Genomic DNA, 20,542 nt, shown 5'->3' with positions numbered 1-20,542 from the left:
TTATAAATAATAGTCTGATAAACATTTTCATGGTAACCATGTGTCTCCAACCCCAATTGTTCTTTAGAAATACCCTTAAGAAGAACCACTGGGTCAAAGGGCATAAATGTCTTTTGGGATCTTGAAGCATTATAACAAATTACTTCCCTTAAATGTTGTATCTATCAATACTCAGTTCTATGGCCATCTAATTACACCATTGCCAATATGGAATATTAATAGTAAAACAAAACAAAATGTAAACTTTGTTATTTTGATACATAAAAAGAAACACTCATGTTTCACATCCAGCTTGTGTTTAATTATTAGTGGGCAGAACTGTGTTACAAATATGTGTTGACCAGCTCTGTTTCATCGTTACATTTTATGCCCTGTATAAGGCACACGTTTAAATCTCAGGCTGTCCTGTGATGGCGCCCATTCAGGCCACATGCAAAACATTCAAGCTCCTGGGCAAGGAAAATACATCCTCATTTTAATTTAATTTAAGAATTGAACACTTAAAAAGGCAAATCTGCTTCTTTATATCCATATTTTAAACACATTTTACATTTTACATTTCAATTAGAAATTTCAACTAGCCACAGCTGATGGCCATCCAATCGCAGTTGATGGCCATTTACTACCCGAGCCAACACCTTTCCACATGAGGCCGAGAGCCTGGAAACTGTACTCCTGGCTCTGTCCCCACAGCCATTGTCTGCAGCTACCATCCCTAAGCAGTCGCCATCCCTCGCCTTTCCCAGGCTCTGCAGGTACTGGGAGGAGGTTGGCTGGCAAACCTGCTGAGTGTCTGCTCAGTTGGACCTGTTCAGCTTTGGCCATCTCAGTGTCTTCTCTGTACCATCCCTATTCCACAGAGGGTTCCTTCATCTGTACAGCCTTGATTTCCTTGATTTCCTCTCTCACCACCCTTTGTGGTAGATGTTGGTGTGGGACAGACTTTAATGAAGGCTTCCTGGATAGGAGGTTTCACATTCTTCTTTGGCTCAGCCTGACCCCTTCTCACACATTTCCGGCTTCACCACTTCTCAGTCCCTTCTCTTCTGAAGGGGGTGGGGAGACAAGGAGACCATGAACAAGTACCCCGTCCCCGGAGGGTTGGGTGTCTGTCCCTATATGCACATTACAGAGGGAGGGAGGGGTGAGGCCCAGGGTCTCCACTACCCATTCCCCCAGCCAAAGCATCCTAATCTCCTGTCTTGTTTTCTAGGGGTGCAGAGGGAGGCAATTTTTGATAGCATAATAGAACTGATAGAAGCATATGAGATCCACTATGAAAATAAGATCTGATGATCACATTGCTATTTATTAAGGGAATAAAGGTAAAACAAACAAAAAAAAGCTCTGAACATCCTTTTCTAGAAAGACCCACCACTCCATGTCTACTTTATTTATACCCTCATCTCCCCAGGATGAAGCCACTGAGAGTGGAGGCAATCAGAAATGAGTGCGATCTCCTCCCTTCACCCCAACATGGAATCAGGCCAGGAAGGCCAGGAGTACATAAGGTGCCTGTGGGAGGGATGGTGAACACGGTCCCCACCCAGGCCCCCAAGAGGGGTCGACTGATCTCCTGGAGCGTTCCTAGGTCACTGGGTCCCCTGCTGCCAGGGGAGGAGCTCCCTGAGCTGGAGCTGAGACACGCTCAGGCCCACCAGGGCTCTCTACTTGAGTGGACTCTCCCTCTAGCAAGAAAGTCAAACCCTAAGAGCGCCCTCAGGGGAGGGGGAGCAGCTGGGCCCAGCAGAGCCAGGGCTGGCCAGTTCTCTGGGGCTGTCACAGTCTGTCATGGGCTACAGCCCCTCGGAGGGCTCTGGGGACTGCTGCAAGTGCCTGCTGGGGTAGGCGCAGAACATGAGCAGGCTCGGCAGCCGTGCAAAGAGGAGAAAGGGCAAGGCTCTGCACGCTTCCTCAGAAGTGGCATTTGCAGTAGGATGCTCTGACCGCTGGTCCGAGTAGTTAGTGAAGGCAAAGCAAGAGAAATCCTGGCAAGGATGCTGGGGGCAGACAAAGGCCTTCGAGGCAGCCCAGAATCTTCTCAGACCAGAGGGAGACACTCTGCTCTTCCTTCCTCCTCTCGGATGGTGGCCCCCAAATGGGCCTTTCTGAGGGACCAACGCTATTGAGAGAATGGGGTTGGTGATCAGTGCTTGAAGTTCTGGGCCTTTCTCAACCTCATTTTACTGGGGGCAGTTTCCTCCAAGAGCCAGAAGATACAACCACTACTCTGAATTAGCACCAGGCCTTGAGTGCTGTGGCCAAAGGTCCTGCCCAGCGACTCGGGCTCAGGAGGACAAAGGACTAACAGGAGGGAAGGTGGGGCATGTGTTGCTATCTGCCTGTCTGGTTGTTTTGGTACCTCTGTGTATCAGTTTGCTCAGCTGCCATGACAAAGTACCACAGATTGGATATCTGAAACAATAGGAGTTTATTTTCTCACAGTTCTGGAAGTTACAAGTGAATGATCAAGGTGTCAGCAGGGTTGGTTTCTTCTGAGGCTTTTCTCCTTGGCTTATAGGTGGCCGTCTTCTCCTTGTGTCTTCACGTGGTCTGCCCTCTGTACGCGGCTGTGTCCTAATGTCCACCTCTTGGAAGGGCACTGGTCACATTGGATTAGGGCCCATCCGTATGACCTCATTTCACCTTGCTTAGCTCTTTAAAGAACCTACCTCCAAACAAAGTCATATTCTGAGGTGCTAGAGGCTAGAATTTGGGGAGGCACAGTGCAGCCCATAACAGTCTCTGTCAGGCAGCTTTATTAGTTGAGTTAGCTAGGGGAGACTTGTCTGACTTCTAAGACAGGTGCCCTGCATTGGGCTCAAGTTCCCCAGGGAGTTAAACAAATATTTATTTGGGTGAATGTGAGTTTTTCTTAGACGGCTTGACTGGATGGTTTACCACTAACCTAGGACAATCAGTTCTTAGTACCTCCCTAGTTGACACCTGGCAGGAACCTACTTGAATGTCCTTGTGACTGAGAAGACCTGACTCCAATGTCAGCATCTTTCCCAGAGGCTGTCATAGAAGGCAGATTTCAATCCTTCAGCTAAAAGCCAGTACTATCCAGACTTGTGACTCTGAAACTACATTTAGCTTTTACATGGAGGGAAGGATAAAAGGTAGACTTGTTTCCTTCAGAGGACACAATCACAAAATGTCAGTAATTCAAGGACAGAGCCAGAGGGTCTGGCAAAAGTCACAGTAAATAGCCAGCATTGTGACCATACCAACCCTGCCCATACTCACGGCAGACATTACTAATCAATCACAGCACTATTGAGCTAAGACTCCTTCGTTCCACACATTAACACTAACCTAGAATTGGCACTCTGGATGAAAATCATTTGCTCCCTGTATCACTATGGTGATAACTGAATGGTATCTCATCCCTTCTTAATGAAGAACCTTGGCAACTTCAAGTGGAATAGGATTAGCAAAAGCATCATCCAGGCAGAGTTGTGCCTGGAAGGTCTTGCACGTGTGTTTGACATTTCTCCTATACCATTGACATTTCTCCTATACTACTGCAGATCCTCTTGGTCCCAAGCCCCACAATTCTGAATAGGTACAACCAGACAGTGCTTTACTCTGAGCCTGTGTCCCTAAATCTCATTTCCTGCCCCAGAACCTCCTACATACTATAGCTGGGACTCCTTCAGGAACTTACACATGCACAATCCCAAAGTATGGAGGAATTAATTTGTGTGGGGTCACCCTTGACCCACGGAGGATAGAAGACAGTAGGAAAATGCTTCCTTCTTTCATCCCCCAGGGCAGTTTTCAGGTGCATTTCATAGGACTCTGCAGAACATTCTGGAAGAATTGAGCATTAGCCACTTGGATAACTCATCCTTGCATTGACTTTCCCTACTTCCCTGTTTCACTACCCCATCCCTCATTTCCACCCTCACACAAACTACTTGCACCCAGGTATTTGTCTCAGACCCTGCATCCCGGTGGGGGGGTGGCGGAAATTCCCAGATCCCCTGCCTTTGTGCCTGGAATGGGTATCTGTGCACCCAGTGTCCCATCCTGCCTCTCATAGTTCATTTCTTTCCTAAATCAACCACCACTATGTCCCTATGTCCGTATGATGCTTCATAGGTGACAAGAGACATTCCCAAGCATGGTCTCATTTTGAGCCACAGAGAACCTCGGGGGGAGGAAGGTAAGGATGCCTTTACTATTCCTTTCTAGACAGGAAACTCAAGTTCAAGGTCCTGCCCAAGGTCAAGTCTAACGACTAACTCAGGTTCTCCAGTTCCAGCCCAGCTCTCACTCCACTCAGCCACAGCTGCCCCCATATCAGCCTCTCTCAAAGGCAAGCCTAGCAGGGTGCACCTCTGATTGCCAAGGTTTCAAGTCTTTCCCGTCCACAAATTTTGCAGTGAAGGAACCTGAAGGGCACTCCTGTCAATGTCCTCTCTTCTTTGCAGAAGTAAACATGTCCTTGTCCTCCTCGGGGCTGTGCTGTTCTTGGCATCGTTCACTACCACTGCTCTGCTCACAGTGGCTCATGACCTTCCGGTGCCAGATCCGTCAGAAGCAAGGTAACTGCGGTTCCCAGGCTGCCGGGCTCTGCCCCTCACCTGCCCTTAGAATGGCCAGGACCTCCCAGGGAGGGCTGCTGCAGGAATGCCCGGCGGTTTGCACTGGGCTCATAGGCTTGTGGAAAAACTGGGAGGGAAATGTTTGGCCTGGATGGGAAAGTTGATTGCACTTTTGTTTCGAAACTTCTGAACCTTCCAAGTTGTACGAGAGGGGTCTTCTCGCCACTGAAATGCTTCTCGGAGGAAAGGAGCTCCCCCTCGTGGCTGTATTGTGTTTCTCTTCCAGTGGCAAACTGCTACTGGGAGGCTCTGTTGTTGGATGGAGAGATTTGAAACTTGAGGAAGTTGGGGTTACTCCTTTAAGGTCACAAGGCTAGTGAGTGGAAAAGGTGTCAGTTGAACCTAGGATCTTACCCACTGGGCTATTTTGCCTCCCCAAAGAGGTATGTATAACAATTCTTCCTTTAAAACACGTTGAGTATAATTATACAGGAAAAACTTCCACATTACCTGTTAATCTATTCTCAATGCAGCATTCAGAGTGATGCAAATGAAAAATTAGACCTTGTCAGTCATCTGCTCAAATTCCTCCAATGGCGATCCATTGTTCCCTGTGTGGCCGCATCCATCTCTCTCCTAGTTGCCGACTCCATACCAGCCATCTTGGCTTCCTCACTTCCACACGCCAAGGTTGCTCCCTCCTCGGAGCCTTTGCCTTTGCTGCTCCCTCACACGAGAATGCTTTTCCCCTCAAATCCAGATGTGGGCAGGGCTTGCTCCTTCACTTCCTACAGGTGACTGTGCAAACAGCACCTCAGAGCAGCCTTCGCTCACCTCCCAATGAAAAACAGCCCAGAACCATGGTCCATAAGTGCTCAGCATGTATTTGTGAGTGGAATGAATGAATGAATGAATGCATGCATGCACCCTAGGCCTTCTGACCTGGGGGGCATCGTGTTCCTGGCCCTTCCATCATGTTATTGGCCTCTGTGGGCATGGCCAAATGACCGAGGGGAGGCTCACTTCTGTCTCGCCCAGGGGTTCTCAACTCTAGATGCACATGAGAGTCCACTTCGGGGTCTTTTAAATCCCACTGATTCTCCCAGAAAGCACCATCTCAGCCCAAAAGAACCATACTCTCCAGGGCTGTGGTTCAGGCAACTGAATTTTGTACGAGCTTCCAGGAAGAGATTCACTTCTTTCAGAAGAGGTTCACTTCTAAGAACCATATTTTTAGAGTCAGACTGACATACCAGCCACCAGAAACAACTGTTGACAATGAACACAGCCATCCTATTTCCTTGGGATCTAGGGTGGAGGGGCTGAAATTCCAAATTTTAGCCTACAGCAGGATCATGAGGTCACTGTTTGTGGATCGTTACTGAGGAAATGAACAAATGTACCCTCAATTTCCTTTGGATTTTCTGATTGCCTCAATGGGCATCTGAGAGACACCCTTTTCCATGTCCAGACCAAACATAACCTTTTGTCTTATTTCCTGTGTTTTTAGTGAGATTGCGACTGCATTGTATTTCTTGGAGTACTACACTAAGCCCTACTGCCGATTCGGGCCATTCCTCGTGGGCCTCTTTCTGAGCATTTTCATGCACCAAAACCACCAGGCAAACATTCTCAAAACCAAGGTAAGGTTTCCCCCTGCCTCACTGGAAGGGCCAAGTCTGTTTGTGAGGGGGGTGAGCCATCTGGCCAGGCTCTTACAAAGCCACAGGAGGAGCACTTTATTGTGTTGTGGTGTGCTAGCAATGGCTTCATGCTAGAGAATACGAGGGACCTTATCTCCTTGCCAGAGCCTGATTCTCCTTCCCTCACTGAGTTCCCTCAGAAAGCTCCAGACCTGGAACCCACTGGGGTCCCATCCATCAGCGCCTTGGTACAGATCCAGGGAAACCACCGATATGGGGAAACACACTCAGTGAGACTACAGTGGCAATGAGATTACTTTTCATAGCACATGCTCTTTGGTTTCGATGGCCAGGATTCTTGGTCAGATTTAATGGTTCCATCTGAGAATCAGGATGTAAGGTGTCTATAGGGAGAGCAGTTATTACTGTGCCTTCTGGGGTGGGCCTTCAGCACACAGCTCCTTCCCTGACTCCATTGTGAGTAGTCATTCTGGTCCACCAGTCAACCACATTACTGTCACTCAAGCTGGAAACCTGCGTTCATCTTGGATACCTCCTTTTGATTGCCCACTCCGACCCATCCAACCAGCCACCAGCCCTGCTGAGCGCTTCTCCTGCCATCTTCTCTTAGCCTTTCTAACTGACCTTGTTGAAGCTCTTCTCATTTCTTGTCTGGACTTCTTCATTACTTTTCTTGCCTCCAGCCTGTTGATCTCAAATCCATCCTTGGGCAAGCTATTTTAAATACGACCTTGGCCTTGGTCTTGAGCTGTGCAAAACCTTTTTAGTGGTGTCCACTCATCCATCCACAAGACCTGTGGGCGGGACATGTGTTACCCACCTCTGATTCCCCAGCACTTGGTTCTGAAATCCTGATTCTCTGCAGGCATTCAATAAATGAATGAAACAATGATAATTTGCTTCTCAGTGGAAGAAGGACCAGGAATTCCCTTGCACGATTAGGGTACAATGCCGGCCCCAAATTCCCTGTGCTGGGCCCCACCTTTGTTTGCCTGGGTCTTGTGGGTACCTCACCTAGACATTTCAGCGAAGGCTGTGGTCCTTGGAAAATCTTGTACTCATGGCAGGAACAGGAGATAGGGCTTAATTGAAGGTACGGCTATACAGGGGCTACGTGACTTCCCCAATAGGTCAGAGTTATGATATTACCCTGAAATGCACAATTCAGTTGTAAATTAAGTGGAGTGCCATTAAAGAGGTGCTTCAGGGTACCCCAGGGTACACGGGTGCCCAGGGACAAAACGGGTGCTAGCAAAGGGAAAAACCTAAAATGGAGACGGAGCATTCGGGAACCACTTTGAGGACCAGGTTAGGACCAGAGAGCATGGAGTTAGACCACAGTCAAGCTGAGCTGGAGAAACAATGGAGAAGGATGGGTCAAAACCTTTAGAAGCCAGAAAAGAAGGGCACAGAGGCCAAGCTGGAGGCAGCTGGGGCATATGCCGTGGGCTAGGAATGAGGTAATACAGTGCGCATTCTAAGTAATGGATGGAAGGGGATTCCCAGCTAAAACAGGGGACTTGTGGAGAGCCCCTGAGGACAAACCTTTCCTCTTCTGTAGCCAGAACTCAGGACAGGAACCTGAGACCCAAGGAAGGGAGAGTTTCTCTTAGCGACAAGATTGTGGATGAATAAGATGCTAGTTCAATTCAATGTAGATGTTGTCATAGCAGCTGGAGAACTGGAATAGAGGAGCAGAGAAGTTCCTTAGAAGATAGAGCTGGGTCTGAAAAGGTCAGATAAGGTGAAGTAAGATCTAAGGTATGGAACTGAGCCCAGGAATAGAATTTAACTCATGAGGCTATTCTTTGAGCTGAAAGCCTCTCCATCTCCTTCTGCTATTTTATGTCCCCAGTGATTAGGGTAGGGGCTGTGTGCTTACAGCCCTCACGTTCGTGGTGGGAGCAGAACCAATCAAGAAACCTTTGGCTTAAGGCCAGAATGAGAGATTAGTAGTGGTGGGAGTGGGTTAGCACATTATCTTTTTTCTTTTCACTTTCATTGAATAATGATTCAAGATTTCACAGGCAAGTAGCAAAAATAGCCCAGGAAGTCTCATCACCCTTGACAACCAAGAAATTGACATTGACATAGACCCACCGGTTTTATGTGCACTCATTTATGTGTGTGTATAGTTTTGTGAAATTTTGTCACATATGTACATTTGTGTAATGACCACCACAGTTGAGGCTTCTCTGTCACCACAAGATTTCCCTGATTCTACCCCTTTATAATCACACAGCCTGCCCTCCCCTACACTGCCCCAACCCATTTGTAACCACTAATCTGAATCTTCCATTTTAGTCAAATTTGGGCACTGATTGAGGTTTACAAATAGACACCTAAAGTGATAGTGATAACATACAAAAAGGAAGTTGGTGTAACAGGGAGTAAATACACAATGGTCCAAACGCGCTATGAATGGCATCTTTCCTTTCCCCGTAGGCACAGGCTCTGCTGGGGTGGATTTGCTCCCTGTCAATCATGTTTGCAGTGGTGGCTCTGGCTTACACAGTGGATGACACCTCTGTCACCCCCTCAGCTGCCGCTGCTCTCTACCAGGCCCTCCACCGGACCCTGTGGGCAGCGGCGGTTGGCTGGGTCGTGTTTGCATGTCAGGAAGGCTATGGAGGTATGATGCCGTGTGGCTCACACTGTCCTTTTAAAGGTAATTCATGTGGAAACAATGTACACAGAGGGCTTTGACTTGTTGACGAGTGATTCAAAAACATCAATTTGTCCTACAGACCGAGCACAAAGCCCAAAGCCCATGTTCTGCATTTCTGTGAGACAGTTGCCATCTCAGATATTTGATTAGTCAGTGGGGTTGGGAAAGCGGAGAGACCGGGAGACTCCACTAGGCTGAATAATGGTCCCCAAAGATATAAGGTCCGAATAGCTGGAACCTAGATGTGATTAAGTCATGAATCTTGAGATGGAGAGATTATCTTGGATTATTCGAGTGGACCTTAAATGCAATGTCATGTATCCTTATAAGAGGGGCAGAAGGAGGTTTGACCACACACACCGGAGACAGGATATGAAGAAGGAACAGAGAGATTTGAAAATGCTGGCATTGGTTGGAGTGACATGGCTGCAAACCAAGGAATGCTGGAAATTACCAGAAGCTGGAAGAAATAAGGAATAGATTCTCCCCTGAAGCCTGCAGAGGGAATATAACTCTGGCAATACCTTGATTTTGGCCAGGACACTGATTTGGGACTTCTGCTTCCCAGATTGATGAGAGAATGAATTTCTGTTGTTTTAAGCCACCGTGCTTATGCAATTTATTAGAGCAGCCATAGGAAATGAATCCAGAGCCATATAAAGTAAATACACTTATATTATAATTTCAGATGCAGATAAACACAGTGTTAAAACTAAAGCAGGAATTGGAGGGTAACTGGAATAGGGGTGCATTTGCAAATCTGTGGTACAAAAGCATTCCAGGCCGAGGGAGAGGCTAAGGCAGAGGTTTGCAGACTGGAAAGAGCGAAGCAAGTGGGAGAAATAACGAGAAGACCAGTGAGACAGGGCTCAAAGGTCAAGGGGACAGAGAGATGGGAAGGAGGACAGAGAGGACGGTAGCAGACAGGTCCTGCAGGACCTCAGAGGCCGTGGGGAAGAATCTGGATTTTATTCTAAACACCATGTGACATAATCTGATTTGTGATTTTAAAAGATTAATCTGGATGTTGCACGAATGAGAGCAGAGAGACCAACAGATCCAGTACGAAGCTACTGTAACTGTCTGTGGAGGAGAACATGTAGGATTCATTGAGGATGTTAACAGAGAGGGGTTGAGAAGTGGTCAGCTTCAAGATATGTTTCTAAGACAGCACCTCGTGGGGTTCGAGACAAAGAAAGGAGTCTGGGGTGGTGGCAAAACTTCTGTCCTGAGCCACTGAGCCAACAGTGCTACACCACCGGGTGCGTGAGACGAGGCTGGTGCAAAAGAGATGGAGAAGTTTCCTTTTCTTTTGTGGCTTAAAACAACAGCAATTGATTTGCTCACCGTTCTGGAGGCTAGAAATCCAAAATCCAAAATTCAGGTGTTGACAAGGTCCTTCTGGACGCTCTGGGGAAATCTGTGCCATTGTCTCCTAGCTCCCGATGGTTGTCGGCACCCCCTGGCGCTCCTTGGCGCATACGTAGGTGTGTCACTCCAGTCTCTGCCTCCATCTTCACGTGGCCTCCTTCCTCGTCTCTCCTCTGCGTCTGTGTCTCCTTTTGTGTCACTTATCAGGATGCCCGTCTTTGGATTTAGGGCTCACCCTAATCCAAAATGATCTCATTTTAATTACATCTGCAAAAACCCTTATTCCAAATGAGGCCACATTCGGAAGCTCCAGGCGGACATATGTTTTGGGAGACCACTGCTCAACCCACTACGGATAGCAGTAAGTCCTATGCAGAGAGGGACTTCTGACTGCATTTAATTATAATTAATTTAAAGGAAATGGCCACAAGCTAGTGGCTATTATATGGGATAGCACATTTCTAGAACTATGTCAAGTTATGGAATATTTGCCCTGAAAGAGGCCTAGAAGTTGATCAAATGCAAGCCGCTGAATAACCGATGAAGATGGTAACTTTGGCGATGGTAACTGCCTCGGCCCAAGGCCCAGCAGCTCACGAGGGTGCGCCTTGAATCAGAACCTGGGGGAGTGAAAGGACTTGGCACTGTTTGGTGCTCAGGGGTTAAAACCACATTAAGGAAGTAACTGACGGTAAACTCAATATTAGCATCTCATTTTTTCTTATTCCTGCAATGGGAAGTTGGCTTTAATTTTGTTTTTTTGGTATATTCTCTTAATAATTATAATGAATAAAGGTCTTCTTGCAAGAAGTTCACAGACTTAGGTGCAGAACCCAGAGGGGAGCGGTGGTGACAGGGTATCTTCACAGGCCCAGAGAGGGGAACTTGTGCCTCCGTGAATGGGTCCCGTTCCCTCCAGGTTTGGTACACCGGCTGCTTTCTTGCGGTATGTGGACTTTCCTGGCCGGCATCAGTTATGCTTGCTACTTGGTTCATCCTACCCTCATCATCCTCTACAATGGACTTCAGGAAACGCTTATTCACTACACTGACACCAACATGGTGAGCCAGCCCCAGCTCTCAGCTCTGTGTAGCAGCCTGCTCAGTTCTCTTCTGCAGCCACAAAGCTCCCTATTGGCTTGGTGAGAGGCCTGGTTCTGTTGTTGTGGTTCTTGGGGGCCTATTGTTCTTTGTTTTTACTTCAGCACAGGATTACATCTCTGTTGTATCTGTAATGTGTTAGGACTGTTTGTCTACAGCTCCACTCGTGCAGGATGATACAATTTAATATCCAAACACAATAGGACTCTTGTAGTAAGATTGTGTCTACTGTACCCCTCTTTCTCTCCAGTTCTATCTCTTCTCCGGACACTGTTTGCTGACCTTCATCGCTGGGCTGGGCCTCACACTCTTCATTGAGAAACCATGTCAGGAACTGAAGCGGTGCCTTCTGGGATCAATGCCTGCAGGGCCAGGAACATTCTAGTAAAACCCGAAAGAATGGATGGCCCTTTATTGGTGGTGATGGACAGACGTAGGGGTGGCCTCATTTATGTAATGAATGCTTGTGTTCCTGAAAAGGGGTGTGAATCTGATTCTGTGAATGTTTACACTATGTAAGTTTCCTGGTTTATATATAAAAGAGTTATAATATATAAAAGAGTTCTAGGATAATTGTTTTAGTATCATAATAATCACCCTCTGATGTACTTTTTAGCAAAAAAAAATTATGGATATTTTTGATCTGCTTCTGTATTTATTTTCTATATCAATGATCACAGGAAAACATCAAATGTAGTAAATTTAATGTAATTTGGGTTAAGATGCTGACTTTCCTTATTAAAATTATAGTATGTAGTTTTCCTCACCGTGATTGTATTTATGTTATTATAATACCTTTGTAGACTTGTAACTGTGTCTTGAACCCTCAGGGTGGTATAACTCACTAGTGTGTGCAATTATGGCTTTGTTGTTACAAACCTTCTAAACATTATCTTTCCTACAACGTGGTCCCTGTTATGGGTTATGTTGTATCTCCCCCAAAAGACATGAAATCCTAATCCTCCTAGTACTTTAGGATGTGTCCTTATTTGGAGATAGGGTCTTTACAGAGGTGATCAAATTAAAACGAGGCCATGGGGTGTGTGTGTGGCCCTAATCCAATACGACTCGTGTCCTTATAAAAAGTGGAAATCTGGACACCGTGACAGATATGCACAGAAGGAAGAACATGTGAAAACACACAGAGAGAAGACAGCCATCTTCAAGCCAAGGACCACCCAGGATGGCGGGCAAACCCCGGAAGCCAGAAGAAGCCAGGAAGGATTGTCCCCTGGAGCCCTCACGAGAGCACAGCCCTGCTGACACCTTGGTCTAGAACTTCTGGCCCTTGGAATAGTGAGGTGATACATTTCTGTTGTCTGAAACCAGCAGTTTGTGGTTCTTTCTTTGTTAGTGCAGCTCTAGCAAAGGAATATAGTCCCTCAACAAAAAGTCCCATTGAAGAAAGAAGAGACCTTAGCAAGTGGTTTCTATCTTGACCACCTCAGTTTCCAGCAATGAGACCCAAAGAGAGCCATAAGGGCAGATGGAGAATCTGGAGGTCTAGGTTCCTGCTTTAGTGTGTTAACCATCCCTACATCCCTAATGTATTTAATATTGCTTATAACAGCGTGCTCTGTGTACTTACTGATGGAAGGATTTCCTCACAATCGTGGGGCTACAAGGAGTGTCCCCATCTGTGTGTGCTCTCTTTGCCCTCCAGTGGATCTGTGAGGAAGACCACTTAAGGGTGGGGAGGGCTGCAAACCTCAGTTCCTTTGACCGGCAATTGACAGCTAATATCCTTTTCCAGCTTCAGGAACAGGCTACATCTCCCTGATGTCTCTCCTGTTGGCAGAATCTAAGCTGAGTGAGGAGACACGTCTCACCCTGGCCTGTTCAGTTTGTAATAAAAACGCACCAAGTTGGCGTTTTTTTGGGGGGGGTAACTCCGAAGTTCTCGAGTTCCTCGAGAGCCCCCTGGTGGCTGGTTCGGCACCTGACCCCTCTGACTTAATTAGGCCTCACAGGAGATCTTCAGGGTTACTGGTATTTACGGGAGGAACTTTGCAATCCGGCTGGACCCCAGCGGGAACTGACTCGCCTGCCAACATCGCTGAGAGCTCAAATTGCCAAGTGCTTCTAGTTATGAGGCTAGAAACCCAGGGCCTTGGAAATAGCTTCCCAATTACTAACATAACCTTTGAAAATTTTTTATAAGGAAAAAAATACCCTCTTTACTATTGCAATTTCATAAAACAAAAAGTGGGGATACGGAAGTCCAATTTGTTCTGGCTTTTGTTTCAGTCCAAAATTCCCTAGAAGTTGAAGATTTATAGACTGTGTGGACCTTATTTGGATCCTGAAACAAACTGCCAAATAGCATGTAACATTTATGAGACACAATTGGAAATTTAACCACTGCCAGGGTATTAGATGATATTAAGGACTTATTGATTTTTTTTTTAAATGTGTAATGGTATTGTGGTTGTTTGTTTTTTTTTAAGAGTCCTTATCTGTTAGATGCATACTGAAATATTTATGGACAAAATGATGTAAAATCTGACATCTACCTCAAAATGATATTGGGAGGATGTGGGATAGACGAAACAAGATTGGCCATGTAATAATGATTTTTTCAAGTACACGGAACCTCATTTTACTATTCTCTCTATTTTTGTGTAATTTTGAAATTTATATAATAATGAAGTCAAACAAATTTCTAGAGGCCGAAGGGTCAGAGTAGAGTAAGCATCAGTGGATGGGTGCCGCCTCTGAGTCTTCCTTCATTCTGAAATCCATGTTCCATTTTCACATACCAACCTGTGGATAAAAACATTTCCCATCAACAGTAGAGAACCACCCCAGCAGCTCTAAAGGAATGCCACCCCTCCTTAAATTCTTCCTGACTGGTTTTGGGAGAGTCCAGAGATATCTCACTTGTCTTGTGAACACCTGGACTCCGCTAGTTCCATTTCTCCGGAGCTGGCTGTCCTCAGCCCCAGCCTGCCCTGCCACCAGGGCTTCTGGCAGGGACCAGCGTCTCCTATACATGCCAACGTCCCCACTCTGCCCTCCCAAGTGCGCCGCCTTCTCCCGTGGCTTCTCTGGGCAGAATGTGGGCTGGGCTGGCCCAGCGTCCAGGCCACCCTGTCCATTCAGAGCAGAAACAGTCTCCACAGATGCCACAAGCAGAGAAGTCCCCTCTGTCCCCATTTGTGCCATCTGTGCTTTCTCATTCAGGCTTCGACGCAGTGCAGCATGTTTTTATAGAAACTGCTCCTGCAGGGTTTCCTCGCTCTAAGGTCCGTCTCCCTTGGATGCACTAGGAGTCTGTGGGCGCTGGTATGGAGCGGGACCCATGACTGAGATTCACAAGGAAAGATGAAACTTTCACTATATAATATTGAAAATCCCAATGGGCGCACAAAGAGGGTAGCATGTAAATAAGCCAAAATGACAGCATAGAAGTTCTGTGTTAGAAAATATGCAAACAGAAGCAAGAAGGAAGAAAAGCAAAATGGTGTGGAAAGGTTTGTCAGCTCAGACATGCGAAATGAGCAAGAGCGGGGGCTTCTCTTCTATGTTGCTTTGTTTTAAGTAGAGTCAGAATTTGGAACAGGCAGGGGCTTTAGAGATTATCTGTTCAGTGACATCCTTTTACAGGGATGCAGCTGAGGCCCTGAAAGGCTGTGACCTATCCAGATTCACACACCAGTCATCATGGAGCCAGCACCAGAACCCGTTCATCCACTCGTCTATACCTGCGGGACAGAGGAGCAAAAGAAACACCTTTTTTCTCTCCATCTGCATACACGTTCTTATACACATAGAAGGTATATAGGCATATGTATGCATGTATACATATATGCATATATACAGATTCATATTCGCAAACCTGTTCCTTTTCTTTCCAAATTTCCTCTTAACGAAATTTAGAAAAATCAGTATTACCTGCCTTGATTTCTCTTACCTCCTCTGTGCACAGAACGTTGATGAAGCAACAGCCATAGCAGTGGTTTCAGACCTGTGGAAATGTCTGTGTTGTGGCAAACGTCCATCATCTTTCCCCCATTAGTGACAGAAATCAGTTCCTAGGCTCTGCTCCCCTTGATGTGCAGATCTAGAAAGCTTTAGTCGCATGTGTTCAGGCGACCACAAGAGGGCAGCACCTCAGACACCCGTGCAGGGCCCCACTTGCCGTGTGGAAATGCTCCTATTCCTAGGAGAAACAGATTTGTTGAACTGTGGTTAGAAGAGTCAAGGTGTATTCATGGTTTCCTCCTTTTTTCAAAAAAAAAAAAATTAGTTTCAGGTGTACAAAACAATGTAATAGTTAGACATCTATCATTTATATCCCTCACACTGTGATAAGCCCCCGCGCCCCATCTCATGGTTTCCTCTTAAATGGCCAGCCTCCTAAGGAATTTATAATGTCCTGAGAACCAGAATAAGTTTCCACTTAATCCTTTTGAAAATACATTTCTAACCTATTTGTTATTTCCAACTGAAAACAGCTTCATGTCTTTGCAGTGATTTCCACTGCCTTCTTTCTGAGGAACTTCAAATGAAAATTGCTTCATTTATTTTTCAATTGTTAAGATGAGGACTGCTTGTCAGACATGAGTTCATAGTTCTTGGATCTGAACACCCAATGCAGCAGGCAAATGCCCAGATATGCCCTTCCCTCCCCACCCTGACCCCCACCCTAAGCTAAGGGACAATGCTCGACCTCCATCCTGGGTGACAGAAATCTCTTTGGATTCCTGCGTCAGAGGACAGCTTGGAGAGCTGCTCAGCTCCAGGCTGCTGTGGGGATTGCAGGACTTCTGAGCAAGACTGACTGTGGGGCTGGCCCAGAGGTACCGCATACCTAAGCACAAACATGGAATCCGCATCCCCTCTGGGGGTGAGGAAAGGTCCAAGTGCCCCGTGGGACCACTTCGGGAGGAGATGCTCAGGACGTGATGCCCTCTGGCATTGCTGGGCTCTCAGACTGACTTCCACAGTCTGTCCTGGAAACTTCATGGGTTTCCCTGTGGTTATTGAATAGAGTGTTACAACACTGATGATAAGCTCTCCCTCGAACTACAGTGAGACAGAACTGCAGAGTGGGTGGTTTGGTGGCACGGGCCAAGGCAGAGCACAGGGAGGTTTCTCTAAGCAAGTCCTTCTCCCTAATGTGGTCCTGAGACCACCACCAGCAGCAACAGTAGCACCAGGGAACTGGTTAGAAATGCAAATTCTCAGTTTCCAATCCAGACCCTCCTGCATCAGAAACTCTGAGGGCGGGGCCCGACAATGTTTCAACAGGCTCTGCAGGTAATTCGGATGCGGGCTCAAGTTTGAGAAGCACCAACGCAGTATGTAACTGGAAATGTTCATGGATGCAAAGCCAGGTGGAACTCGCAGCAAATTACAGAGGACAGGAGAGCAAGAATATAGAAAAAAAGAGTGAAAACTGAGAAAAAAAATATTCAAGCAAGCGTACAGTGCAAGAGCATCTCCTCCCCTGCTGTGTGTGTTAAGAAAACCCTAGTTGCACCTGCTCCAAGGTACTAGCAGCAACCTGTTATCTATCTAGAGCTTTCCACCCTGCTCTGTCAAATTTATTTAGCTAAAAACAACTCTTGTAGTAGTGACCTTTTATTCAGCTAATCTGACTCCCATCACTGTCTCCAAAGCACACTGAGACACTAGAAGGCTGATGAAAATCTTTCAAGTCTACTGCATATTAAAGCCTTCCCAAACACTGTGTACTTTTCAGAGACAGGTTCTTCTTATTGGGATTTCAGATTATTGAAAGGTCATCTGTCTCCCGTTCCTAGAGGGATTAAAGTAAAACAAAAGAGAGGAGAACAGATTGTGATGTGTGCTTTCCTCCCGCAGCTGGCCGTGCCCGTCCGATCGTCCAATCGCAGCTGTGTGCAGCCAGTGGCAAGATTCTGGAATTCTTCCTGAACAGATCACGGTGAGCCCGGGAGGCTGCAGCAAATGCAGACGGCTCATCGGCAGGTCTCCCAAGAATGAGAACGTTCTCCAACATAAAGTGAGTTCTTCCAGATTTCTGCTGCTCCAGCTGCTGGAGTTGCATGTGATTTTCTCATGCCTCAGTTTCCTTTTCTGGAAAATGAGAAGTTCAGGGCCTTCGTACTGCTGACAGCCCTTCTGTCCATCTCTATTCCTTTTCTCTTATTCCCCTCTGGGCTCTTTTCTGTGTTACAGCCATCAGCACTCGTTGAATTTCCTTCTCTAATCTACATCGTTTGTGCTGTTTCATAATCTTAAATTAACTTTCATATCATCCAGCAAGCCACTCACCTGTCTTGTTTGAGCCCACAATGGGAAGTTAGAAGACCCAGTTTTTGAATCGTTCAACAAGCCACTAGACTTGAGCCTCAGTTTCCCCATCTGTAATGTGCTTACCATGAGCAGACAGAATTATCTCATTTAATCCTTACAGCAACCCTTTGAGATAGGTACTAAACAACTTTTTGAAGTCAATACAATCAATATCCTTGTTTCGTAGTTGAGCTCAGAAATGAGGCTGTGGGGACAGAGCCCCAGAGAGCAGTTTCCAGGCTCTTGGCCTCACGTGGGAAGGTGCTGGCTCGGGTAGTAAATGGCCATCAGCTGTGGCTAGTTGGCCGTCAGCTGTAACCATTGAGCCATTTGCCACTAACATAACTGCCATGGCTGCGCTGGGGAGTCGAGTCGAGGAGAGTCGGTCAGTTGGCAGCAAAGCGGACAGCAGGTCGCACGTCGTGTGAACCCAGCCTCCAGTGAGACCATAGTGGTATGACTCCCCTACCTATGGCTCCGTGGGTGTTCCTTTTTGGCCTCACCATGTCCTGTGTTCTTATGTGGGGAGCGGGAGAAGAGACCCCGCAGGCCACCCTGCACGACAGAGGCTCAGAGTTGAGTGAGTTCTTCAAGGTCACACAGCTCATCAGTGGCAGAGCTGGGATTCCAATCAGGCATGAGACCCCAGCAGCTGTGCCCTCACCACTACTGAGTATTAACAGTGGCTCTTCCTGCCTTGCAGTTTTGTCATAAGAAGGAAATGAGACATCTGTAAGAACCTTTTGAAAAAGTTAAACTACCATATACAGGGAAGGATATGTGCTGTGTTTTTCAGGTCAGTATGGGACACCCTTGCCCTCCTTCCTGTCGAGTTACTGTTTCTGTCCAAAATGTCTGGCCGAATGATTTAACCAATGTGGTCAAATCAGAGGGAGCAAAAGAAAAACAGTTTTAAAAGTCTGAAACAGAAATTCGCAAGCAAAAGCCACACAATGGACCTGAAGTGCAGACTGGCATGGCTGGTTCAATAAAATAGGGCCTCCTCTCCCACTGAGGCCACAGACACCCCCGCCCCGAACCCCAAAATAACAACCAGTGCGGTGCTGCAATGCTGCAGGGACTGCTCAGAATCTAACCCCAGGGCTTTCGCTTGACTAATAGAGATTTTTCTTCCACTTATAATTCTCTCTTCGTCTCCATTCTCATTTCTGTCTTGCTCTCTAACCACTGCCCCTGCCCCCATCCTGTCACCTTTTCCCTTTTTGTAAGACAGACTGCTATTTGTCCACCAACAACCATTTCCTCTTTTGTTCATAACAGCAGACACTGAGTAGCTAGGCACACGTTTGCCCAGCCTGATGCCATTTCCAAGCCTCGCTTGCAGGTATGTGACCAAACTCCCACCCATAGAAGATGGGCAGAAGTGCCACCACCTGGGACGCTCTTCCTTCTTCCTGCAGCCTGGAACTGCCATGGCAGGGACCCATCCTTGACAATGCTGTAAGAGATTCAGAAGGCTGCAACCAGTCACATGTGAGTGACAGAAACTTCTTTGTTCCTTAAAACAGTCTACTGTTGAGTCTCTTTGCCAGAGCAACCTTGTGTCGTCCTGATGAATACAGCTTTCCCCCTCTCCTGTCTTCCCTCCACCACTTCACACTCTTCTTTCCTTTCTATCTTCACCTCCCAATCACCTGCGAGGTTCTAGATCCAGCTCTTCTTGGGACTTCCTAGCAATCACATTAACGCTGGGGCTCTCTTTCCCTTAATTATCAGAAAGGTAGGAGAATGTGGACCTAATTGTCTCCATCTCAAGAGACCAATCTCAAGCAACTGTTAAAAAAGGATATTTTTCTAATTATAAAAGAAACACTGGAACTAATCAGTGGTAGTAGCAGGGTTGCAGGATACAAGGTTAATATACAACAATAGTTTTCCAATATAGCAGCAATGAACAAGTAGAATTTGACATTAAAAACACAATACCAATACACAGAATGGTTTTGATCAGTAAAACTACTCCATGTGACACTGTAATGGTGGCTACATGTCATTATACTTTTGTCCACACCTATAGAACGCACAACACCACGAGTTAACTGTAACGTGAACTATGGACTTTCAGTGATAATGGTATGTAGATGGAGGTTTATCAAGTAACATACATACCACTCTGGTGCAGGATGTTGATGATGGGGAGACTATACACGCATGGAGGCAGGGCACATGTATGGCAGGAAATCTCTGTAGCTTTGCTCAATATTGCTGCGAATCTAAAACTGCTGTCCAAAAGTCCTTTAAAAGAAGCAACACACATTTTCAATTCAGAAAACTTGGAGAGACTAATGGAAGCTAAAAGAAAAGAGATGAACCAAAGAAAAAGAACACGTCTCACATTTCTACTACCCAAAGGGGGAAAAAGATGACAAAAACTGTTTTCTCTTCGGTATTTGAAAAAAGATGCTCATGACTTCATGTTAAAAACAAAGAAAACTTCAATAATGGCATGCATATCAGACAAAGAAAGTCGATATCTTAAAAAAATCTTTTAATAGAGTTTACAAGAGCCCCATGTCATTTCTTTAATACATATGCTAATGTAAGTCCTTACCATTTCCTGACTCAACAATGAGAGGCAGACATGTTTGCTCCATATAATCCGGGCGGAGTCTGGCCATGGGGGCGGAGGTGTGCTGGCTGCCTATGAATTCAGGATTCAGGAACACCAATTGGATCTCTCATTCCCATGGAGGCCTGGTTGTTAAGCTGCTTTACTTCTGTTACTCAGGAAAGGGTCTTTCTAGAATCTGTATACTGACCAGGAATATTGAAGCTAGAGACAAGCACCAGTGCTACGGTCAAACATGGTCAACCGAGTGAAGGAGCGTAAACCAGATGGGGACGGGCCTCAGTCAGGAACGAAATGTCAACAATCACTGGTG

At 46.4% G+C, this 20,542-nt stretch overlaps 1 protein-coding gene across 2 annotated transcripts in view; it reads left to right on the top strand.

Annotated features, from left to right (window-relative positions):
• The window catches only part of LOC308509960 (O-acyltransferase like protein-like), a gene marked incomplete at its 5' end in the record, with an annotated part of 53,257 nt that extends 39,287 nt beyond the window's left edge, over positions 1-13,970 (top strand). The window contains 5 exons of one of the 2 annotated variants that reach the window (XM_081078663.1): positions 4,440-4,553; positions 6,064-6,196; positions 8,663-8,849; positions 11,176-11,318; positions 11,608-13,970. In XM_081078663.1, the coding sequence (XP_080934789.1) occupies positions 4,440-4,553; positions 6,064-6,196; positions 8,663-8,849; positions 11,176-11,318; positions 11,608-11,742 (712 nt within the window). In that variant the 3' untranslated portion in view covers positions 11,743-13,970. Of the gene's footprint in view, positions 1-4,439; positions 4,554-6,063; positions 6,197-8,662; positions 8,886-11,175; positions 11,319-11,607 lie in introns of both variants that reach the window. The other variant, XM_081078662.1, reaches the window with a different exon arrangement.
• Positions 13,971-20,542: the final 6,572 nt, after the last annotated feature.

The sequence above is a fragment of the Rhinolophus hipposideros genome, assembly GCF_964194185.1.
Source record: "Rhinolophus hipposideros genome assembly, chromosome: 17".
NCBI lineage: Eukaryota > Metazoa > Chordata > Mammalia > Chiroptera > Rhinolophidae > Rhinolophus > Rhinolophus hipposideros.
Note: the sequence above shows the minus strand (reverse complement) of the source record. Positions and strands in the feature narration are given on the sequence as shown.